The 25,130-nt window shown below is 49.1% G+C and overlaps 1 protein-coding gene across 4 annotated transcripts; it reads left to right on the top strand.

Annotated features, from left to right (window-relative positions):
* Positions 1 to 10,643: 10,643 nt before the first annotated feature.
* On the top strand, positions 10,644 to 25,076 carry Rabep2 (rabaptin, RAB GTPase binding effector protein 2). Of its 4 annotated transcripts, none has more exons than XM_055627479.1 (13): positions 10,644 to 10,730; positions 11,114 to 11,323; positions 16,495 to 16,652; positions 18,557 to 18,667; positions 18,781 to 19,125; positions 19,558 to 19,653; positions 19,745 to 19,843; positions 21,836 to 21,991; positions 23,283 to 23,460; positions 23,568 to 23,579; positions 23,674 to 23,729; positions 23,979 to 24,095; positions 24,476 to 25,076. In XM_055627479.1, exons 1-13 carry the CDS (start codon positions 10,703 to 10,705, stop codon positions 24,575 to 24,577), a joined length of 1,668 nt encoding a protein of 555 aa, XP_055483454.1. In that variant the 5' UTR covers positions 10,644 to 10,702; the 3' UTR covers positions 24,578 to 25,076. The 4 variants fall into 4 exon arrangements, with proteins under 4 accessions (XP_055483454.1, XP_055483457.1, XP_055483453.1 ...); XM_055627482.1 differs by lacking the exon at positions 10,644 to 10,730 and adding an exon at positions 10,738 to 10,763; XM_055627478.1 differs by lacking the exon at positions 10,644 to 10,730 and having other exon boundaries at positions 10,981 to 11,323.
* The last annotated feature ends 54 nt before the right edge of the window (positions 25,077 to 25,130 follow it).

Raw genomic sequence — 25,130 nt, 5'->3', positions numbered from 1 at the left:
TAAGATTTTATATAGGATCTAGTGATCCAGGCCTATAATTTCAGCTACTTGAGAGGATAACAAAGGTCAAGGCCAGCTTGGTCTACAGAGTGAGCTCAAAGCAAATCAAAAGTTCTTAGGGAGTCCCTCTCTGAAAATTAAAAAAAAAAACAAAAAACAAAAAACGAAAAAACCCACAAATTTTTAAAAGACTGAGGACAAGCCTGTAGTCCCAGCATTCGGGAGGCAGAGGCAGGCAGATTTCTGTGTGTCTGAGGCCAGCCTGGTCTACAAATTAAGTCCAGGACAGTCAAGGCTACACAGAGAAACCCTGTCTTTAAAAACAAAACAAAACGAAAGTCCAGGACAAGCCAGGCATTGTGGCGCACGCCTTTAATCCCAGCACTCGGGAGGCAGAGGCAGGTGGATCTCTGTGAGTTCAAGACCAGCCTGATCTGCAAAATGAGTTCAGGAGAGCCAGGGGTACACAGGGAAACGCTGTCTCAAAAAAACAAAAACAAACAAACAAAAAGTCAAGGATATATTTCAGTGATGAAGTATATACAAGGCCCTAGATCTCTGTCTCTGTCTCTCTCTCTCTCTCTCTCTCTCTCTCACACACACACACACACACACACACACACACACACACACAAACTGGGTTTCATTCCAGCCTGGGCTACAAAGCAAGACCCTACCTCAAAAAAACAAAAGCCAAAACAGATATAGTGGCGCACACCTTTGATCCCAGCAACAGGGAGGCAGCTGCAGGCAAACGTCTGTGAGTTTCAGGCCAGCCAGGGCTGTATAGTGAGACTCTGCCTCAATCCCCCTCAAAAAAAAAAAGAGAATTGTGAGCTTGGTATGTAATATAGCCCACTGGTGAACACTTACTGGAAGTCCCGGAGTTCCAGCACAAGAAAAAAAAAAAAAGTGTGGTGTGTGTGTGTGTGAAAGAGAGAGAGAGAGAGAGTGCCTTTCGCTGATGACAGCACTCAAAGGAAAGACTAGAGACCCAAGAGACTTGCTTTCTCAGTTGAGTCCCAAGCCTATCTCTACTGGGCTGTGACTTCCTGTTTGCCCCAAGCAAACCTCAGGGGACACCACAGGTGGCGGGCCCTCACTTCCCTTGATTGAGCTGAGGGGCCAGGGAGGGCGAATGAGACTTGGGAAGCAGATGCTTTTAATAGTGGGCAGTGCCCGGCAGTGTTTCCCCCTTCTAAGAACCAGCTAAAACCAACTCCAGCCCATGTTGGGAGAAAATTACACATTTCCCAGCCATTCCTCCACCTCACGAATTGAGCCTGTCTCTCAGGGCCTTTGTACATGCTGCTTTTCCACTTGGCTGGCTCCTTTCATCATTTAGCCCTCCGTTCAAATGTTACTTCCTCAGAAAGGGCCTACCCAGAACTCCCAGGTACTTCACATCCTTGTTTTATTTCCTTTCTAGCATTTGCACCAGTTTTAAATTGCACTTGGTGTTAGTTAATCTCCTTATTTAGATCTTGAGTCAGGATGCGGACAGTTCACTCCTCTTCTAATATCACTGGGAATTGAACCCACAACCTTGAGGGAGTGCTGTGAGGGAGAGAGGATCCACAGCCCTGGGCTGCCCATGCTAAGAGATCTTTGCTGTCCACAGATGCACTCTGGCTTAGCCAGGGCTTAGAAACTACTTATTGACTAGAGGAAGAAAAGAAGTTCGGAAGAATAAAGGAAATCTTTCCTCGAGGTGGACAGACGTCTTGCCTCAAAGCCTGGAGACCTGAATTCAGTCCTCAGGATCTTGTGTAAAAATGCCAGGCATGATCTGAGGAGACGGCTTAGTGGGTAAGGGGCTCACTGCACAAGTGTGAAGGCCAGAGTTTAGTCTCTACAGCCTTTAGAAATGCCAGCTAGCCTGCCTGTAACCCCAGCCTTCTCAGAATAGGCTGACCAACGAGACTAGCCTAACTGGTGAGCTCTGGGTTTGATTGAAAGACCCTGACTCAGTGAGTAAGGTGGACAAGTGTGTGTGTGGGGGGGATGATTCTGACATCTGGGAAAGTCCAGAGTGAACATGACCCTGAGCTGGGCCATGTGAGAAGAGGGAGGGAAGAGCCAGGAGACCAAGAGGCCAAAAGGGTAAAAGATGAAAAGGAGCGAAGAGTAAGGAAGAGCAGCTGGGAGAAGGTCAGTCCAGCCCTGGGGCTGGAGTATTGAGAGGATGGGGCGGAGTATGCCAGCCACAGCCTGTAATTGGCAGGAACTGGGGGATGCTGGGAGAACCTGGCCACCAGGTCCGCTTTGAGATGTTAAATACACACCTCAGCCTTCTGTCTTAGGCTTGAGACCTAACATCCCAGCACGTCTGTTGATAATAAATGATAAAGGGTATAAAATCTCTTCTGTGACTACTTCCTGCTGACTTTGAAGTGTCGTTGGGAACCAAGAAAGCTGAAATGCTGGCCAACGCTGGGAGAGAGCGAGGAGTTCGGTGTGTTTCACTTGCCGTCCGGGTTACGTGACACCGTCTGGGGCAGACCAGGCCTCACTGACAGTCTCTGCTGCTGGACGAGCCGGAGCTCACTGCTTTGGAGCTATCTGGCCTTCGGAATCTGAGGGAGCTCCTGCGGCTGGCGGGTTGCTGAAGCAGTCTGCAGGTGATTTGAAATTGCTGGGACAGATAGATGAAAGACAGAAAGCGAAGTTACAGAGTTTAAGGGAGAATTATCTTAGGTGTGCATTAGAAACTTCCAGGCCCAGGGTCCTGGTCTTTGGGAGAGGGGGGTCCCAATACCAGGGAGAGATCCCACCCTCAAGAACAGGTCGAATAGGCAGGTGAGGAAACAGGCTATTGATTGACAGTGCTTATCTAGAATCCATTTGTACCCAGTAATTTTTTTAAGGGGCTGGAGAGATGGCTCAGAGGTTAAGAGCACCGTCTGCTCTTCCAGAGGTCCTGAGTTCAATTCCCAGCAACCACACGGTCGCTCACAACCATCTATAGTGAGATCTGGTGCCCTCTTCTGGCACGCAGCCATACATGCGGGCAGAACACTGTACATAATAAGTAAATGAGATATTTTTAAAAAATAATAACTTTTTAAGTTTACAAAAAGAGATAACAGTTTTAAATATGTTAGTATTACCACTGTTTGTAATTTTTATATTGAAATCCACATTGTAGAAAGAGCAGGAGACTCATGCCTTTGAGTCATAGCAAAAGTTTTGGGGACGCAAAAAGGATTTCAGAGTGTGGGCAAGATAAACTATCTTTCTCAGCTGCAGACCTAGTAACTCTAGGAAAGTGAGGCCTGACGCCTAATTTTTACCTAGGAAGAGAAGTCAGCTGTAACGGTGGGGAGGGGCTGGTATGCTGTTAAAACTACAGTGGATTGCTCGGCACGGTGGCATATGCCTTTAATCCTGACATAGAGGCAGACAAATCTCTGTAGGTCCTAGGCTAGCCTGGCCTACAAAGTGAGTCAAAGACAGGCAAAGCTACACAGAGAAACGTGAATGGAAAAACAAACAAACAAACCTACAGTGGATATCATCAGAGATCTGAGAAGGATAGATTACAGCGGGAGACACAATTCGAACGGCCCATGCATCATTTAAAATGACGGACTTACGCCTGGGGGCAGTGGCTGGTCTTTGGCTGCCATACAGGACAGCATTTGGTTTTCAGCTGCCACATATAGTACAGTGGGCTGCCAGGCCCAGAAACTCTGATTTTCCTGTAGAGGCGGAACATGTGGGACTGACCTTACTTTGACCAGGCAAAGGAGGGCATTCGACCCGAAAGTGTCCACAATTTGTGTAGAGAGCCCTGGTGGCGGTTTTGCCCAATGGTTAGTGTCACCATGCTTCAGGTGAAGTGGTCATGCTCCATCTGTCTTCTTTAAGGACTTTTAGGTTCCCACCAGGAGCTGGCATTTCTGGTTATCATGGAAAGCCTTTTTATTAAACATATTAAATACCACATTCAGCAGATCTCTGAAGAGTTTGAGGACCATTAAGTACACCTGATCCACACAAACTTTGTTCTTCGTTCCTTGCCTTAAACATACACAGGAGGCTAAACAAAGCCTGTCACTAAACGAATTATAGAACAGTTTACAGGCGGTAGCTATCATAAGATTAGAATTTTACAGCTCTATCCCTATTAAGTTTGAGCCTTAAAATTTTGAGTTGAAATTTTAATTGAGGGGCTGGAGAGATGGCTCAGCAGTTAAGAGCACTGGCTGCTCTTCCAGAGGTCATGAGTTCACCCCAGCAACCACATGGTAGCTTACAATCATCTATCGTGAGATCTGGTGCCCTCTTCTGGGGTGCAGGCACACATGCAGGTAGAACACTGTATACATAATAAATAAATAAATGTTAAAAAAAAGAAGAAAAATTTAATTGAAGATAAACTCTAATGCAGTAAACTTCAAACCATAAATACAGTCCATAGAAAGACTGGTAACATCCTTTTATGGTGTAGCATTACAGACTACCACAGGTTCTTCTATGACTCAGTTTATCTAAATAGCTGAAGCTTAACAAAGTTAGCAAAGACAAAGAGGCTAGACAAATACTACTGTGAACCTGAGTAGACCTTATTTATCAAACAAACACATGTCGTTCCTTATTTAGATTTTCCAGAAGTCTGGCGTTGGACATAGTTGGCAAAGACATAAGTAGTTAGATATATAGCTCTAAGTTAATTTTTGTTAATCTGAGTATATCTTTATAACCTTAGGAATTTATCATCACATAAAAATCCATCCTAACCCAAGATATTTTGGAGATCTATTGTTGCTTTCTTAATCTAAAAAAAAGAGACATGATGACAGGAGGAGAGCTCAGCAGGACTGAGAAATTTTATAGGTGCTGCCTTAGTTGGTTTATATCATGTGGTCCTCTTAATCAAGATGATGGTGAAGTCACATGGCATGCACCCCTTAATCTTAGTAAAAATGGCTGCCTGTAGTTGTAGAATATCTATTATTTTAGTGGACCTATTTTTTTTTTTTCTTTTTTTGGTTCTTCAAGACAGGGTTTCTCTATCGCCTTGGCTGTCCTGGACTCGCTTTGTAGACCAGGCTGGCCTCGAACTCATAGAGATCTGCCTGCCTCTGCCTCACTGAGTGCTGGGATTACAGGCATGCACCACCATACCTGGCTAGTAGATCTATTTTTTAAATCAAAATTATATATACAACATATTGTAACCAAGAGTTGAATCATATATGTAGTAAGTTGTAGCAAATTAAGATTACTTATATATAAGTTTTTAACTATAACTCTTTTGTTAAGTTTTAAGCCAAAATTTGTTACAAATTTTATAGATTTTTTTTTAAACATACAAATCCTGAGACAGAGTTTACAGCAGTCTTTTTTTTTTTTTTTTTTTTTTTTTGGTGGGATTGTTTGAGATAGGATTTCTCTGTGTAGCCTTGCCTGTTCTGGACTGGCTTTGTAGACCAGGTTGGCCTCAAACTCACAGAGATCCATGTTGTGCCTCTGTCTTCCCAAGTGCTGGGATTACAGGCTGTGCCACCACACCCAGTTTACAGCATAGTTTTAAGAGAGTTTTTTGAAAACAGAGCACAGAGAAATTTTAAAATTAAAAATCTTGAAAGATTTTTAAGAGTGGGAAGTAGGGGGCTGGAGAGATGGCTCAGAGGTTAAGAGCACTGGCTGCTCTTCCAGAGGTCCTGAGTTTAATTCCTGGTGACCACATGGTGGCTCAATCTATAATGAGATCTGGTGCCCTCTTCTGGCCTGCAGCTGTACATGCAGGCAGATTACTGTATACATAATAAATCTTAAAAAAAAAAAAAAGTGGGCAGTAGAAAAACCTTAGAGACAAGAGACTTTTGGAAGTGTAGAGCAAACCAAGTTTGGATAAAAAAAATGTTTGGGGATCATTTGTTTTTACCAGAGCAGAAATGGTTACCTCATGAGAGAATTTGAAATTGAGTTGGCCATTGATCTGTTTTGAGGCCAAGCTGTTTGTAATCTGGGAAGAAGAGAGAGAAAGGAAGAGACAGCCCAGAAGCTGTGGGAGGAGAGGCCTAGGAGAGCATAAGGAAAAGACAGACCAGGCAGCCCCAGGGGGTAGAGAAAACTTTAGGAGGGAGCCCCAGAACAGAAGCTGCAGGCAGGAGCTGAGATTGTTTAGTGGGACATCAGGCAGGACCGAAGTTTCAAGGGGGAGATGAAAGAAAGCTAGGTAAGCTGAGGTGCATAAAGTGACAACAGTTTACTTAGGGGAACCCCCAAGCAGAATGGAAACTTGTCAACGAGAAACATTGCAAATCAGAGAGGAAAGATGGTCCGTGTCCTTGTTGTTGGAGCCCAGTGGGGGCAAAGAGAGCTTCCTCACACCCGTTGTGGCTTTTGTAGCAAATAGTAGAAAAAGCAGGCAGCTCGAGGAGACACTTATCCAGTAGAGAGAGAGAGCCACGTGAGCATAGAAGCCCTAGAAGCCAGAGAGATTGAGAGAGAAGGAGAGGTGGGCTCTAGAATTTGGAATGAGGCCAAAAATGGTGGGTGGCAAAAGCCAGCAGAAACAAATGTTCCATACGGACCTTAGAAGAGTCAGACCAGCAGCCTGGTTCAGAGCAGCTGAGCCCCTTGGAAATAAAGTCATTTATATCATTCCCGGGTTTCAGCACCAGATGAATGAAAAAAAAAAAAAGAAATAAAATGGAATGACACGACCTAGGTATGATGGAGAACGTTTATTGCAGATTTGAGGGAGAGCATAGCCAGAGGCAGAGGCACTTGTGAGACTCTAGAGCGGACATGACCCTGATCCAAGCCATGTGAGGAGAGGGGAGGGAGAGGGGGGAAGCATCTGAGAGGGCAAAATAGCCACTATAGCCAAAATGGCTGGATTATACAGGAAGAGATGCTGGTGGATTGTTCAGGTTAGGAAGTGTGCTATGCCAGCCGTACCCTGGAACAGGTAGAGACTAAGGGACGTTGGGAGAACCTGATGGCCAGGTCCACTTTGATGTATTAAATAGGCACCTTAGATCTAGCAGTACCTACACATGAAAAGGGCCATACACAAATACATGCATAACACACACATACACACTAAGCCTTTCTCAGGGTGAGCTTTTAAGCACAAAAACTGTGTTCTGGGTTGACATACCTCAGTTAACAAGAAAAAAAATGGCCCCAAACCAAGGGTTAGAATCTTTAGAGACTTTCCCAGAGCCATGGACCTTGATGGATTAGGCCTTATTTTCATTTTTAGCAGGTGGGGCTGTTAAGCATGCTGAGTTTTACAGCCTGGGGCCCGGTATACTATGATGTCTTTAATGCCTAAAATTCTTTTTTCTGTCTCTTTTTCCTTTTTTTTTTTTTTTTTTTTAAGATTTATTATTTATACAGTATTCTGCCTGCATGTGTGCCTGCACGCCAGAAGAGGGCACCAGATCTTATTACGGATGGTTATAAGCCACCAGCTCCAAATTGAACTTGAACACATCGATCCTCTTACATGTCTACCAAGTGCTTAGATTGTAGGAATAAGCCAACAGATCTTGCACTGGTTTTTGTTTGGTTGGTTTTTCTCTGATTTTGTTTGTTTTGGCTCGGTTGGGCTTTAGGACAGAGTCTTACTAGTCTTACCAGTCTAACTCAGGCTGGCCCTCAAACTTCTAAGGTTCTTGATGAACCTTAGAATCTTGATCCTCCTGCCATCATCTTCCACTGCTGGGATTACAGGCATGAGCTCCTAAGCTTTGGGGTTTGAGAAGGGAGCTATTTTTGAGGCAGGGTCTTGTTTTGGAACCCAGGCTGTACCAGAACTTCCGATTCTCCTGCCTCTGCTTTCCCATACCACCGAATTTGCTGACATATTTGCTTTTTTAAAAAATGAATGGTTTTGTTTGTTTTTTGAGAAAGTGACTCACTATGTAGCTCTGCCTGGTCTGGAACACTCTTAATAGAGACCAGGCTATCCTGGAACTCAAGAGAAATCTTCCTGCCTCTGTCTCCCAGTATTTAGACTAGAGGGACATCTGCCGTATCTGGCTTTTATGTGGGCGCTGAGGCTGTGATCTCAGGTCCTCTTGCTTTCACAGCATGTGCTCTTACTCACTGGCCCACCTCCCCAATCTCCTGTTTGGCTTTCTTAGAAACTGCCATGCCCTTTCCCCTGGAAAGGCTGAACCATTTCACACTCCCACCACCTGGACTCTGCATCTTCAGCAGCATTTGGTGTCCCTCCTTCCTCCTGAGAGGTGTGTGGTGATGTCTCTCTGAGGCTTAATTTGCGTTTCTGTAATAGCTAATGATAAAAAAAATAAGTCCCTTTTCGTGAGAATATTTACCACCAATATTTTCGGTGAACAGTCTGTCCTTTGCACACTTTCAAAGGAGATTGCTCTGAGCCAGGATGAGACTTGATCTGAGGGTTGGGAAGATCACTTACGTAGATGAACAATGGTCTGTCTTTCGCACATTTTCAAATTAGCCCACTTTAAGCCAGGAAGTGATGAGACTTGATTCATGCCTTGGGAAGATCACTTCAACTACATTTAAAGGGGCTAATGTGACAGGGCAAGCCTGAACAGGGGTTCCTCTATCACGTATGCTTGCTAAGGCCATTTCAGGTTTAACTAGAAATTGATCTCCTTGATGGAAGACCTGTGGAAAATTACCCAACACTATTCTAGGAACCTGAGATCGAGATGCCTCAGCTAACTTAGCTTCAGTTGAACTGCCCACTTGTTCAAACCCCTCTAGCTAACTGCTTATCTCAGCTTCTGTTAAACCAATTGTTCGTGCAAAACCTACCCCCTGCCCTGCAGCTGCAAATCAGGACAACAGGATGTGGGTTTTTTTTTCTGTTTGTTTGTTTTTTTCCTATTTAGGATCCAGTTGTATTTGACCATTTAAATTAGTAAAACAGAATTTTCCAAACAGAAAGAATCCAAATGGAAAGAGGGATGAGGAACTCTCTTAGACTTAAATGTAAGTACTGGAAGAAAGGATCTTAAAACCATTTCCTACTAATAAGTAGTAAGGCTTTGTTTGTAACCAGTTATCAAAATTGACCCAATAGTAATAAAATACAAATAAAACTTTCTTTCCAACAGAGTTGAGGCTGTTCATTTGGAAAAAGCTAGACCAAGTCAAACTTATGCGGCAATGACTCTGTCCTGTTTCGCCGGACAAGCACATTTCATCAACTGTTAAAAAGCTTTGACAGGTAATTGTGATTCTAAGTGAGTAATGGATGTTATGCCACTGCAGAAATAGGGTTTTAAAAAGAATGGCATCCCTTTATGACAGGGACACCACATCCCTAACGTCTTCAAAGGTCCAAGATGGCCCCCAGAACAGGTCCCAGAGTCTTGTTTAATCAAGTCCATGCATTATTGCTAAGAGTCACCGAGGGTCAAAGCTCTGTCCACTATCTCCCATGGGGCCATCCAGAAAGGCATCTGCTGTTTAGCTCTTGGCTGTGATGAAGGGTATTGATAGCCCAAACTCCAGCCCTGTGGAAAGCTACTTGCATTTTTATGGCCTCCATGTTCTTCCTCTTCATCAGAGGAGTCTGCAACGTAAGCTACTAAGCCAAATCCCTTCTCTGCTGTTTTCATCTTGGCTGGATAATCATGGCTTCCTGATAAGGACCCAGACCCATTTCTTTCATCAGACTGTTTTTATTCCAGTCACTGGAAAGGCGGGTGGAGGCATCAACTGCCTGTCCCTCTCTCGCTCTTTGCCTTGCCGGCTTCGACAGGATGTGGTTTTTACCTTTAAAAGACCCTTGCTCTAAATGCTGGGAGCTACTTGGGTCCTGATTACCTGGGTGAAGTTCCAACCAGCTGAAATAAAGACTTTCAATTGACTATAGACTGTGTCTGGGTGAAGCCCACCAGTAGACACACAGGGGAAAATGAGGGAGAGTTATCTTGCTACCTCAGGAAGTGATGGGTCCTACGACTGGGTGTAGCGCTAGAGAAATGAGGAACGCATCCTGATATAACTACATTGGCGTTAGCTCACAGGACTTCCAAGGAGGCCACACAGAATCAAGGACTCCCAGGTTAAAGCGCCCTTTATGGAAAACCGGTTTGGAGGCAGGAGAAGCCAGGCTCTGTACTTGAAATGCCGTGACCCTCCAAAGCGAGAGGTCATACATAATGAGAGATTGACCCAGACCCGGGCTGAAAGATTTCCGGCGCTGGGAGCGGAGAAAGGGATTTGCAGGTAGCCCTAAGATGGGGGGTGTGGGGTGTGGAGACACGCAGCTTTCGCACCTCTGCCACTGACTACGCCCGGCTTCAGAACGCCGACCCAGCCCTGGCCCGCGGGGCGGAGGTGCTGGGAGGGCTCGCTTCTCTGTAAGGCGAGCCGGGCTCCGGCGGAAGGGCGGCCGGGCGGAGGGAAGGGAGGAGGCCGCGCGCTGCGTCCTCCAGGGCCGAGGCTCGGCGTTCCAGGAGGTGGAAGACTTGCTGGCACCGGGGAAGACGGCGGCAGAGCCGGAGCCCTCGGCGCTTCCAGGGAGCCCGGGAGCTCGGGAGAGAGAAAGGGCGGGACGCAGAGTCCGCGTCCGCTCCAAAGCCTTCGGCGTCTCTCGATCACAACAACCCCCCAATTCCTGCGGCCCCTGCAGACCCGATCCGGAAACAGCCGAGCGGATCCGGAAACAGCCGAGCGGACCCGGAAGCGAGAGTGCCATCACCAGCGAGTGCGGGAATCCGCCGTTTGGGCTGAGACGATGGCAGCGGCGGCGCCGGCACCCCTAGGTGAGGACTGGCGGCACCGGCGGCCAGTGGTCGGTGCGTGAGGGCGTCGCCGTGCACGTGGGGAGCGGGGGGCTGGGGGGCGGAGCCGAATGCCGGGCAGCGCGCCAGCGCGGAGGCTCGGGAAGGGGGCGGGGCACAGCGCCCGCTGCGGTGGGCGTGGCCCGAGGGTTGGTAAGGTAAGGGGCGGGGCGAAAGAAGGGGCGGGGCCACTGGGAGGGATTGGACAGTCGTGCCAAGGACGCTTGGTGAGACGAGAAGGGGCAGGGCCAGGTGTGGGATGAAGCCAGTGCCGATGGAGTCTGGGGCTGGGTTATAGGAGTGCTGGGTAGCCTGAGGTGTTAGGTGAACCATGGGAAGAAAGGTTGGTCCCTTTCCCTCCGCAGCGCTGGATCCTCAGCCCCAGGAGGAGCAAAATGATGCATCGGAGTCCAGTGAGCTCTGCCGGCTTCGTGCTGAACTGGCCGGGGCACTGGCAGAAATGGAAACCATGAAGGCTGTAGCGGAGGTGAGCGAGAGCACCAAGGCGGAGGCTGTGGCTGCAGTGCAGAGACAGTGCCAAGAGGAGGTGGCCTCCCTGCAGGCCATCCTGAAAGGTGAGGAACCCGCCCCTACACACCCACCTTCCACATCGTCAGCCTCCATCCCTCCAGCAGGGAATGCAGGAGGAGAAAGGCTTCAAGTGAGCTTCGACAGAGAGAAGTCTGTGTCCCGGAACTAGAGTCCCTCTTTCTGTTTTGCAGAGAAACACAAGTGTTGTCAGCAACTTTTGTCAGTCACAGCCAAGTGTAGCACTCGTCTTTACCCATTCCCTCACAGTTGTCATTTCTCGTCTTTGCTGGTGTCAGATCAGCCCTGAATATGAGCCAGAAACTTCTCATTTCCCTGAACCAGACTTATTTTCGTCTGGACTTGATTTAGGACTCTAAACTCAGCCTGTTCTCTCAGACCTTGGTTCTGTGGTTTCCTTCCTTCTCCTGCTCTGTCTCATGGCCCCTGTGGATTGGTAGACACCAGCCTTCTTGGGCCTAGGTCCTCCGCCTTTTCCTTTTTCCTGCCCTTCTCCTCTGGGCAGAGGTCAGAGTGTCTAAGGATAGCAGACCTGCCCTTACTGTGTCCTGGCATTAGTTATTACTATGACCAGCTCTATTGGACTACTGCCCCTCCCCTCTCAGATCTCCTTCTATGGTTTGCTCTTGACCTTGGCTTCCATAAACTGCCTAAAATGCTCTTCTCGCCCTACCAGGCATGGAGCTTATTCTGTAATCCCAGCTCTAGAGGTTGGAGATTGACATGTCACCAGCAGCTTGCTGGCCAGCCAGTCTAGCCAAAATAGAGAGCTCCAAAGTCAATGAGATACCCCACCTCAAAAATAAGGTAGAGTGCAAATAAGGAAACCTGATATTGACCTCTGGCACATGGAAGCGTGCACGCGCAAAAGAAAACCGTCTATTGTAAGTTAGAACAATGGCTGCTCTTTAACACTTAGGGTATGCCAGACAGGGAGCTATGTTTTCTAAAAAGTAAGCTTTTTTTCTTTCTTTTGAAACAAGGCCTGGCCTGGCCCCATACTCTGTGTGTAAACAACTTCAACTACTACTGCTACTTCTTTTTAGTTAGGGGTGTGTGTGTGTGTGAGAGAGAGAGAGAGAGAGAGAGAGAGAGAGAGACAGACGGGGATCATGTCTTACATGCCATGGTACACATGTTGGGCCAGAGGATAGCTTTATGGATTCAGTTCTTTCTTTCCACCTGTATATGGGTTCCGGAGATTGAACCGGGGTCATCAGGCTTTCACGACAAGCCCCTTTAACCACCTAACCATCTTGATGGCCTTAAACTAGTGATCTTCCACCTCAAGCATTAAGGCATGCACGAGCACTCATGGCTCTATGCTACCCTGGGAGTCTAACCCAGCGCTTTGTGTATGCCAGGGAAGCACTCTACCAGCTGAGCTGCGTCCCCAGCCCTGCTCTGGTTTTTGTTTTTGCTGGAAGGCTCTTGCACTATAACTGAAGCTAACCTGGAATTCATTTTATAGTCCAGATGGTCTCGAACTCAAGGTAACTCCCCTGCGTCAGCCTCCCAGGTAGTAGGGTTATGGGTAGGAGCTACCATCCTTTTAATCTTCTTATCAAACTCTTTCGGGTAGGAGTTGTTATCTGCCTGTGTACAGAAAAAGCACAGAAACACAGACAGGTTGGCCCGCGTAGCAGCAGATTTGAACCCAGGCAGTCTGGCAACTTCTGTATCTAATACTAGTACATGTTAAGGTAACACACTGAGCACAGGTGGCTCACGCCTATAACCCCAGCACTCAGGGAGGCTGAGGCAGGCAGATCACCGTGAGTTCAGGACAGCCAAAGCTAGAGAAACTCCGTCTCAAAAAACCAAAACAAACAAACAAAAAGATAAAGCTAATGCGCTGGGGCCAGTGAGATACACTGATGGCCACAGCAGAAACCAGAGAACCAAGCCCTGAAAGTTACCCTCTAGCCTCCACATGCATGACTTGGCATGAGATCACATACACGAAGAAATAAGATTCAAAATAAATAAATGAAGTGGGCATGGCAGTGCATTCCTTTAGTCCCAGTACTTGGGAGGTAGAGGCAGGGAGATATCTCTTGAGTTCCGGGCCAGCCTCATCTATATAGTGAACTTCAGGCCAGCCAGGGCTACACAGTCAGACTTTTGTCTCAAAAAGATAAACATCTATTGGCCAGGCATGGTAGTGTACAACCTATGACCCCAGCATTCAGGGGGCAGAGGCTCTCAAGTTCCAGACCTGTTTAAAAAAAAATGAGTAAGTAAAGGAGAAAATACAAACAAAATGTGAATGTCCACTTAGCATCACTTCCACCTGTCACCAGTCTGCTGTTGCTTAGCTTCCAGACCTCTCGGCGTGGCCTTCAGAGCCTTAGGAGCCACGCATTGTCGCCTTTCCCAGCCTTCCCTGCATCCTTTGTGCATCTTTATAATTGGGCTTTTCTGATGTGCCCACGTGCCCAGACACAGCAGCCCCTGCTAACCGTGTCGTCCCCTCTTTATCTCCCAGCGCCCCGTCCTGGCCAGGCCCACGGAGCACCACCATTCCTCCTCTGGGATCCATAGTTGAGGAGTAGGCCTTCGCAGCCCACATTCTTACTGTTGTCTCGGCTAGATGTTCCCCGAGCTGTGCATGCCGGTGGTGGGCCTGTCTGATCAACTGCTGTATCTGCAGGGCCCAGAGTTAATATTTAGCACCGTCATCAAGTAGTGAGCAGGCCAGACACATTAATAGGAGCAGCATTGGTTTTGCTAGTAACTGGGCAGTTCTGCAGATCAGATTTTTTCCAGGGTTTTTTTTTTTTGTATGTGTTTGTACTAGCGTGCGTGTGTGTGTGTGTGTGTGTGTGTGTGTGTCTGTGTGTCTGTGTGTCGCACGCGCGCGCGACATATCCTCACTCATGCCTATATATGTGTGCTTTCCTGTGCACTTCCACATGAAAGCTGGAGGCCAGTGTCATGTGCCTTCCTCAGTTGCTCTCTACTTAGTTTTTTTTGTTTACTTACTTATTTTTGAGGCAGGCTCTCTTTCTCAATCAGTAGCTCACCGTTCAACTAGGCTGACTGTCCAGCAAGCCTGTCTCTGCCTCCTCACTCCTGGGATCACAGGCACATGCTGTTGTGCATGTTTTTTAACTCATATTTGTACTTTACGTGTATGGCTGTCTTACCTGAATGTGTGTCTGTGCATGTATGCCTGGACCACTTGTGTGTAGTGCCTGCAGAGGCCACAAAAGGGTATTGGATCTTTTGGAACTGAGTTACAGATGTTTGTGAGTAGCAATGTATGTGCCGGGAATTGAACCCAAATTCTCCAGAAAAGCAGCCACTGAGCTTTTTTTTTTTTTTTTTTTTTTTTAACGTGGATACCTGGGATTTGAACTCAGGACCTCATGCTTACAAGGTAAGCACTTTGCCATCTGAGCCATCTCCCAACCCTACATTTGTGACATTTTTAGCTGAGTTTGGTTTGGTTTATTTGACACCAGGTCGCACCGTGTAGCTTCGGCTAGCCTCAGTCTTGTAATCCTCCCACCTCAGCCTCTCAAGCACTGAAATTACAGCCTCCCATAATTTGTTTTGTTTTGTTCTGAGGCAGGGTCTTTCTACATAGCCCTGGATATGCTGAAGCTGACTCACAGAGATCCTTCTGCCTCTGCCTCCTGAGTGCTGGAATTAAAGGTGTATGCCACCATGCCCGGCTCGCTGCTACCATAATTGATTCTTCAGTTGTACAGTTTCCCCCTGAAGTCACATAGAAAGTGACTAGAGAGATGGCTCAGTGGTCAAGAGCACTGGCTGCTCTTACAGAGGACCTGGGTTCAGTTTCCAGCACCCACATAGCAGCTCACAACTGTCTGTAACTCCAAGATCAAGCACTCTCTGACAGACATACATGTAGACAAAACATCAGTGCACATAAAATAAAAATAAATAATTTTTTTAAAGTGACTACTGCCATTAGAATTCCATCCTGTGGGGGGTGGGGAAGGACGACAGGACAGGACAGTGGCACACACCTTTAATCACAGCGTTAGCAAGACACCTGTAATGGCAGCGTTAGGGGAGCAGAGGCAGCCTGGTCTACAGAGCAAGTATCAGGACAGCAAGGCCTATACATCGAAACCCTGTCTCACTTAAAAACAAACAAAATCCAGCTCATACTGTAATCAGTGCCTGCGGTCTCTGTCACAGGCTGTGGAAGCAGGGCCTTGAACTGTTATCTGACACGGCTTAGGATCCAGGTCCTGTTTTAGCCACAAAATCAAATAGAATATCACACTGTGTTTGAGGAAGGGAGGTGGGCATTTGGGGATCCTAGATACCACCCATCAACCAGCTGTTGGCCATTTGGAAATTGTCAGTGACCGGTCTGCTCAACTTGGCTATCTTACAAAGCATTGTTTAGTCAGCTCTCCCGTTCCCTTTGGCCTCAGGCTGTGTCTCAGGATATTCAGTCTGTCCTTAGCTTCTGGCATGCTGAGGCTAATCACCATAATGATCAATTTCTTTGTCCAGTTACCTCCTAGCAACGCAGAGGACTCACATTGGAGCGAATGTACATGTTATGAATGATCTAAAAGGAATGCTCTCAATTTTCTTTTCTGCACATACCAGAACAATCTCCTATTAAGTGGCTTTTCAGCTCGGGTTTTAGGGGATCTTAGTCTCTTTTGTGTTCGCTATGCTGGGATGGCGATGGATTCTGGTTTTACTCTTGGCCCCTGTGCTATATTGCTTCCTCTGTTTTTAACTGATAACAAGGACAGTGGTGGCTCACACCTTTAATCCCAGCATTCAGGATGCAGAGGCTTCGGTTCTCTCAGTTCTGGGCCAGCCTGGTCTACAGAGCAAGTTTCAGGACAGCCAAGGCCACACAGAGGAAAACACATAAACAAATTAAAAAACAAAACAAGGATTTATACGTTCATGGTTTTAGTAAAAATTACCTGGGAGCCAGTTCCTCGGTTGGAATATATCTGACCAACACATTGTCCAGTTGGTCCTTGCTGTGTGCCAGATGTTTGACCCCTCCCGTCTGTCATCTTCATCCTGAGACACCCATAGTCACATACTCCCTTCTGCCGCCGAGAACACTAACGCACAGAGGTGCTGAGGTCCTGCCAGGCGCCATTTCTGCCCGGCTCACCACGGTAACTGCTGCAGTTTATCACCTTGGAGAGGGCAGGCACCAAGCACCCACCCTTCCTGCCCACAGACTCCATCAGCAGCTACGAGACCCAGATCGCGGCCCTGAAACAGGAGCGGCAGCAGCAGCAGCAGGACTCTGAGGAGAAGGCACGAGAACTGGGCCACCTCAAGCAGCTGCTGGCCCGGGCCCACCCCTTGGACTCATTGGAGAAGCAAATGGAAAAGGTTGGGGTGGCCTTCCCTCCCCCTGGGGTTTGGAATCATAGTGGTTATTGCTGTCCCATCACCTGCCATTGAACATCCTTGCTCGAGGTGACTAAGCTTACTTACTTCTAGAAACAAGGTCAGTTGTGCAGAGGAAGGGAATTAATAACCCTTTTTGTGCTAGGCATAGTGCTGAATGCTCAGCAGTGTGAACTGCTCTTGTTCTCAGTCCCTATGGTATAATGCCTCCTTTACCATCATCAGTAACAATAAGAAACTGGGTATGGGGGTGAGTTGGTAGTCCCAGCTATTTGGGAGGCTGAGGCAGGAGGATAGCTTGAGCCCAGGGCTTCAAGACAGTCTGGATAACATAGTAAGACCCTGAGTGTTTGTGTCTGTCTCTCTGCCCCTTTCCTCCCCATCCCCATTGAGACAAGATCTTGCTATGTAACCCAGGCTGGCCTTGAACTTGCTGAAGGCTGCCTGCTTCAGCTTCTGAGTGCTGGGATTTATAGGAGGGCACATCCGTAGTCAGCTAGAAACCTGGAAGAGTGTGTGTTTGTGTGTGTGTACACGCATGAAAGTATTTTTTTTTCATGTGTGCTAGGCAAGCACTCTAACTATATTTTTAAAATTATTTTTTAATACCCGCACATGATGACACATACCTATAATCCTGCACTGGAGAAGCTGGGAAAAGAGCTGAGTTTGAGGCTAGCCTAAGGGGACATAGTAACACCTCCATCTCAAAGAAAATAAAAATAATTAAATTCTTGGGCGTGTATATTTCCACATGCTCTGTCTTTTTTTTTTTTTTTAAAAAAAAAAAAAGATTTATTTATTATTTATACAATATCCTGCCTGCACACCAGATCTCACAGTAGATGGTTGGGAGCCACCATGTGGTTGCTGGGAATTGAAGTCAGGACCTTTAGAAAGAACAGCCAGTGTTCTTAACCTCTGAGCCATCTCTCCAGCCTGTATGCTCTGTCTTATGATCAGTATATGTTCTTGCCTTATCTGATCTTCACAGAAGCTCTGTGAGGTAGCTATTCAGTTAGAACCCGAGGAAACAAGAGCGAGAGTAAAACTGCTGCTTATGAAAACAAATATCAAACAGGAGCCCAGGTCGAGCGCTTTAGTTCAGTTGCCAGAATGCTTGCTTAGCATGTATGAAGCCCTGGGTTTATTCCCAGCACTACATAAAACTGGGCATGGGTACTGCTAGCATTGTGGAGGGAGGAGGATCAGAAACCCAAGTTCAAGGCAAGCTTGGGATGTGAGACCCTACTTCAAAAATCCAGACAGCAAAACCAGGGCCCAGGAAAGAAAGGCTTTGACTGGCAGCTTCCACTAAAAGTTGCCATCTGCATCCACGCCTCCTCGGGGCAGAGGACGGGGTGTATGTAGCTCAGTGGCAGCATCCGGGACAGCAGAGGAGCTTCAGGTTTAGCTGTGCTGTGTATTTTGCATGTGGGTAGAGTGTGAGTTGAGTTGACACCGTTTGTCTGAGGAGACTTTGGGGGATGTAAGAGGTTGTAATGGAGTGAGTTGAGAAAGGTGGTAACAGATGGAGCATGACTAGCACTTGTTGCCTGGAGCACGTGGCAACAGGACAGGACTTTTTTACTGACCCCACGAGGATCCCAGGCTTGAAAGGAGACAGTCAAGAAATGGTCGGCTTTACGCTTGGGACGGGAGAACAGGAAGGCATGTCAGTTAAGATGAGGTTTAGCAGATGGGCACAATATTGCACGCCTGTAACCCCAGTACTCAGGGAGACATAGGCAGGTGGATCTCTGTGAGTTTGAGGCCAGCCTGGTCTACAAAGTGAGTCCAGGACAGACAGGGCTACACAGAGAAACCCTGTCTTGAAAAACAAAGGAAAAAGGAAGAAAAAAAAAAAAAGAACCCCATCCCACCAGGCTCACGAGGACTCAGAGAAGCTGCGTGAGATTGTGTTACCCATGGAGCAGGAGATTGCAGAGCTTAAGGTGAAGCTCCTGAGGGCGGAAGAGCTGATCCAAGAGATCCAGGTAAGGGGTGGCCAGGGGTGCTGAGGGAGGGAAGAAGGGAGAGAGGGAGAGAGGGGTTCCCAGGACACTGCCCCCCCCCCCCCCCCCGGCCTCTTACCTGCAACTTTCCCTAGAGACGACCAAGGCAGCCTGCCTCCCTGCATGGCTCCTCGGAGCTGCTTCCACTGTCAAGGAACCCCTCACCCCCGCTGGAACCCTTGGAGGAGCCAAGCGGAGACGCAGGCCCAGCCGCCGAGGCCTTTGCCCACAACTGTGATGACAGTGCCTCCATCTCTTCCTTCTCCCTCGGTGGGGGGGCCAGCAGCGCGTCCCTACGAGGCCCCCAGGGCCTCAGCCCTGAGCAGGAAGAGACAGCTTCTCTGGTGTCTACTGGCACTCTGGTCCCTGAGGGCATCTACCTACCCCCTCCTGGGTACCAGCTTGTTCCCGATAGCCAATGGGAGCAGCTGCAGGTAGAGGTGAGTGGACTGGGCCGGGGCCTGTGCACATTCCTGCCTCCTTGGATATGAATGGGACTGCGCTACAGCTATGGTGGGAGGCCAGTGGGAGAGAAAGTTGCCCTCCCCGCAAAGGAAGTTGGGCATAGCATGCACAGAGATGCTGCATAAGATAATGTTATGGTGGAAAAGGTCCAGAACAAAACTGAAAAGGGAGTGGCTCTGCTAGGGCTCAGGCCTATCTAAGACCCTGAATTCAGTCCCCGGCACTGGGGGCAGGGAGGAGGTGGGAGAGAAAAAAAAATTGCAACTAGCCCAGAAGATGGCAGCAGAGATGCCCTCTCTGCTTTGGAGGAGCCCCAGGACCTACCGAGGGGTGGCCGGGGAAGGGAAGAGTAGGCATGTCCCCTGCCAGCAGGGCTGAAAGGTAATCCTGAGGCCTGGGTCCGGCAGGGGCGGCAGCTGCAGAAGGACCTGGAGAGTGTCAGCCGGGAGCGGGACGAGCTGCAGGAGGGGCTTCGACGGAGCAACGAGGACTGCGCCAAGCAGGTGAGTTCAGCCTCATCGCTTCCTCCTCCCCACCCCCCAGTCCGCTGGCCACCCGCTGCCCGGCAGCGGCTTCACCCTCTGTCCTCCTCAGATGCAGGTGCTCCTGGCCCAGGTCCAGAACTCAGAGCAGCTGCTTCGAACGCTGCAAGGAACCGTGAGCCAGGCCCAAGAGCGTGTGCAGCTGCAGATGGTGAGTGCTGGGCCTGGGGTAAGAGGAAGGGGCAGGACTGGTTGGGGTCCCGGAGAGCCCCCACCATCCAGCTGCCCTCAGTAGCTGAGTAAAGATTTTCAGGGTGGCCTGACTGTGGTTAGAGCTCTGTAATCTTGAACTAACCCCACAACCTTGGAGTGGACTCCTTACCAACTTGGGAGCTGACGTGGGGGGACAAGGGTAGGCCTAGGCTGTAGAATCAGAAGAACTGAAAGCAAATCAACACTGATCAGCTCCACCCAGAGGTGTGTGAGGTCCCCGGGGGTCAGATAGTCTGATTTTAAAGAGAAGCCAGAGATTTGGAAGTGTGTATATTGCCTGCCAGTTTTAAAATTGGCAGTTACTTTAGCACTTAAAAAGCGTGTTTCAGGGGCTAGCAGGCTGGCTCAAGTGGGTAAAAGCACTTGCCACAAAGCCTGCTGGCCCGATTTCGATCTCCAGGACCTGTGGAATGAGAGAACTGACTTATCAAGTTGAACTCTGACCTCCACACATGCTTATGTGTGCACATTCTAAGTCAGGCGTGAGCCCAGCACACGGGAGCTTGAGATGAGAGAATCATGAGTTTGGGGTTAACCTGGACTATAGCCAGATGTACAGACATAGTACAGACATACTACACAAAACACACACACACACACACCCAATATTGCATGGGCCCCCCCACATATATACACACATAACGTAATAAAAATAAATTTTAAAAACACATTGCAGAGCTGTGCTTGCCTGGCATGCATAGAGCCCTGGGCTTAATCGCCAGCACCATGTCAATTGGCCAGGAACAGTGGCACGTGCATGTAATCCCGGCAGTCAGGAGGGAGAGGCAGAAGGGCCTGGAGAAAGCGCTCAGTGGTTAAGAACATTTTCAGTCTTCCAGAAGACCCAGGTCTAGTTCCCAGTGCCTTCGTGATGGCTCACATCTATCTGTAAAGGACATCCAGTGCGCTCTTGTGGCCTCCTCAGGCACCAGGGCACACGTGGTATACATACCACAAGCAGGCAGACGTCCATATTCATACTCACAAATTTTATTTATGTAAGTATTTATTTATTTTTGGTTTCTCGAGACGGTTTCTCTGTATGATAGCGCCCTGGCTGTCCTGGACTCACTTTATAGACCAGGCTGGCCTCAAACTCACAGAGATTTTCCTGCCTCTGCCTGGTCCCATGCTCATAAACTTAAAAAGGAAGAGGAGGAAGAAGAGGAAGAGAAGAAGAGGAAGAAGAAAAAGAGGAGGAGGAGGAGGAGGAGAAGTAGTAGTTGCTGCTGTTGTTTAAAGTCATCCTTGACTACCAGGAAGTTTAAGGCCAGCCTGGGCTTAAAGAAACAAAACAAAACAAAAGATGGGTCGCAGCCAGATGTAGCACACACCTGTCCCAGCACTCGGAGGGGAGAAAAGGCTCACCAGTTCAGGTCAACCTTGGCCACTTTGACTCAAAGCGGGGGTGGGGGTACAGCTGGAGAGACGGCTCAGTGGCTAAAAGCACTGGCTGCTCTTTTCACAGGACCCGGGTTCAGTTCTCAGTGACCCTGTGGCAGCTCAGAACCATCTGTAACTGCAGTTCCAAGAGTTCTGGCTTCCACGGGAACCAGGCACACATGTGGTACATGGATGTACATACATAGATGTAGGCAAACACTCATGAACATGAAATAAATCTTTTTAAAAAATATTCCAGCTGGGTGCAGTGGCGCACGCCTGTAAACCCAGCACTCAGGAGGCAGAGGCAGGTGGGGCTCTGTGATTCCGAGGCCAAACTGGTCCACAGAGTGAGTTCCAGAACAGCCAGGGCTACACAGAGAAACCCGTCTGGAGTTGGGGGGTTGGGGAGAAGGTCCTCTTCTCAGCAGGTCAGGAGGACATCCAGGGCTTTCTAGTGTCCGTCTAGCCGTGGGACTCTGGGCTTAGCCTCAGGAACTAGAGACATTCGTCCTTCTAACTGCCTTGTGCTTTGGTTTGTCCCCAGGCAGAACTAGCCACTTCTCACAAGTGCCTGCACCATGAGGTCAAAAGACTAAATGAAGAAAATCAAGGGCTCCGGGCTGAGCAGCTGCCATCCTCTGCTCTCCACGGCCCAGAGCAGCGGGAGGACGAGGACGAGGCACTGCCAAACTCCACACAGGTAAATGGCACCAGAAGCCTAGTGTCAACAAGGCTTGTCTGTAGCTGTCTCCTCTCCAAGGAGACCTGAGGGCAGACCCTGGCTCTCGTGTATCAGCTGTGGCTAAGACTTATTTCCTTCATCTGATAAATGGAACCATACACTTCCAAGGGTTGGCACAAAGAGGAAGAATTGAAAAGCGCTGGCCACACGTGAAGGGAACGGTGACTATGCTTGACATTTTTGCCGCAGCCCTTGCCTCCCTCGCTGGGTTTAACTGCCATCCATACTAAACAAGCACTGGGCCACTGAACAATACTTTGAGCCCTTGATTTTTTTTGAGACAGGCTGGCCTCCTGAGTGTGGGGACCAAAGGTAGGTCCCGCTCACCACACCAGCGTGCTGTTTGCTGTTTTTAAGCGATATTGGGTCCTTAAGACTGCATGCCTGAGAGTCTTTTTGAACCTGCCCTCCTTGATGGTCTTAATCTATAAATAATTTGTTCTAGCAGGTCACCTAGCTCCTCTCTCTGCCCTGAAGGTTACCGCTGACATCCACTTCCGTACGGTGTGACCCTGTCATCTTCCATTTCTCACTTTCCTAAATTCTTATTTGTTTGTTTGGTTGGTTTGGTTTCTTTGAGATGGTCTCCTATAGTCCAAGCTTGCTTGGGATTCCTTGGATAGTCAAAGATGTCTTCTGATTGACCTGCTTCCATCTCGCCTCAGTTTGCTCGTTGCTTTGGTGTGGATTGTTTTGTTTTTTGTTTTTTCAAGACAGAGTTTCTCTGTGTAGCCCTGCCTGTCTTGATGTGTACTCTGTAGACCAGAATGGCCTTGATATCAGAGAACCGCCTGCCGCTGCGTCCCAAGAGCTAGGATTAGAAGTGTCCACCAGCACCGCCTGGCCCTGTCCTCAGTTTTCACAGTGCTAGAGATCAAACTTGGGCCCTTATTCATGCTAGGCAAGCACTCTGTCAACTGAGCCACATCCCTAGCCTTCCCTGCTCCTTTTTAATTGTAGTTCTCATTATGTACATAATGGAGAGTTTAACTTGAGTTGTTTGGAAACTTACAAGGGTTCTGGAACTTTCTGCACTTATTCTTGAAAGTAAGTCCTCCATATAGTCATAGTCTCCCATTCCTTCATCCCCATATCACTCTGCCGCTTGCTTAGCTCTCTGTGGCATTTGGCTTTTCTGTTTTAACTCTATCCTCCCTCCCTTTCCACTTTTCTCACTGTCCACCTGGCCAGTGGCCCCTGCCCTCCTCTTCTGCCCTGTGCCTGGCAGGCCCCCCCGTGTCTCTTACAGGAGCTGCATCAGCTGATACGGCACACCCGGCAACAGGCGAGGGCCAGGCAACAGGCCCAGGAGCATGAGGCTGAGCGCCTGCGCATTGAAATTGTGAAACTGCGGGAGGCACTAGAGGAGGAGACAGCCGCCAAGGCCAGCCTGGAGGGACAGCTGAGGGTACAGCGAGAAGAGACAGGTAAGGGAAGAAGAGCGAGGCCCCACAGGGCCCCCTGTGTTGGGTGTGGGCACCAGGAGGAGGCACAGGGGAGACCCAGCTGTGACCTCTCTGTCTTACTCCCGCAGATATTCTAGAGGGTGAGTAGGGGTCAGCACCTTGTGGAGGGCTACAGCAGCGGGGCTGGGACCGTGTGGACCTGACTTCCAGTCCCCTTGCACCTTGACTTCCCAGCATCCCTGTGCAGCCTGAGAATAGAGACAGAGCGGGTCCAGCAAGAGCAACGCAAGGTGAGTGGCACCCAGTGGCTTGGCTTGGGTAATACAGCCGTGCGGTGACGGCCCCCCTCACTCCCTGCCTGTCTCCCTCAGGACCAGGTGGCAGGGAGCCCTACAGCGGCCACCTGGCTCCAGCCAGAGGAGGCCAGAGTCCGGTGGTATTGAAGGGCCACCAGTGTGGGTCATCCCATGGCTGTGGCCACCCACCCTCTCATCTAGCCTAAGTGAGTCAGGCCCCAGCTCCACATCTTATCCCCACAGGCCCAGCTCACAGACCTCCTCTCTGAACAGAGGGCCAAGGCACTTCGGCTGCAGGCTGAGCTGGAGACCAGTGAGCAGGTGCAGAGGGATTTCGTACGACTGTCCCAGGCCCTGCAGGTATGACCCGGCCTTTCGTACCAAGCTCGAACGGCTCTGGGTGACTTGTCCCGGGCCTCACAGGGACAGTCCCTAATTAGGAGAGCTCCTTTGTCTGTGCCTGGCATGTCTCCCCCCCACCCCCACCCATGAGCTATTCCTCAAAAACATGGAAGATCTCTTGCACACCTCTCCTGCATGACAGCTTCATGCTGTCAGCCCCACCAATGGCCAGCCACACCCAGACTTTCCCAGGCCCAACTCCTCCTGGGACCCATTCCTTCCCTTGACCCCATCCGAACACAGACTGCCTCTGTGGAGCTGACCCCCACGGGGCTGGTTGGTCAGGCAGGGGCTGTTTCCTCGCCAGGGTTTTCCATATCTCCTACCCAACCACACAGGTACGCCTGGAGCGGATTCGCCAAGCAGAGACCCTGGAGCAAGTGCATAGCATCCTGGACGAGGCACCCCTCAGGGACATCAGGGACATTAAGGACTCTTGAGAGGCTAGGCAAGCTTTCCCAGTGGGAAAGCTGCCCCTTTCTGTACCAGAACTGTGAGGCATGGACTGCAGGTCTCAGAATGGTGCCCACCCACTCCAAACCTGGATGGTGGTGTCCTTAGGGCCAAACTTCCACCTAGGGTGGCTGGGCCTGCTCCAGGGATGATCCCTGGACGAGGGTCCCAGCCTTCTTCCGGAACCAAAGTGCAGGCTGAGCCCTGTAGCTTTCAGGCTGCCACGCTGCCTCATGGATGCAGCCCTCCCACCCTGCCACCTCAGGCTAATGACCAGTCCTGCTCTGTGGCATATCCAGCTTATGGCTAGAAGCTGTTGGATTCAGCGGGCTCCTCACACATAGGCCCTGGGACACAGAGCTGCTTTCTGGACTGTATGACACTAAAATATTTGTCCATAGGTGCCCGAAATAGGTCCCAAAGATAGATGGAGGCAAGGCCAGACTTTTCTGTCATTTATTTTCAATAAATAAGCAGCTCAGCTCAGTCAGTCGCCTTGTCCCTGCAAGCCCCGTGAGGTTGGGAGGGAGATTTACAAGG

Source organism: Psammomys obesus, unplaced genomic scaffold (genome assembly GCF_907164565.1).
Source record: "Psammomys obesus unplaced genomic scaffold, mPsaObe1.curated_primary_1811, whole genome shotgun sequence".
NCBI lineage: Eukaryota > Metazoa > Chordata > Mammalia > Rodentia > Muridae > Psammomys > Psammomys obesus.
This window is presented reverse-complemented; position numbering and strand designations above follow the sequence as displayed.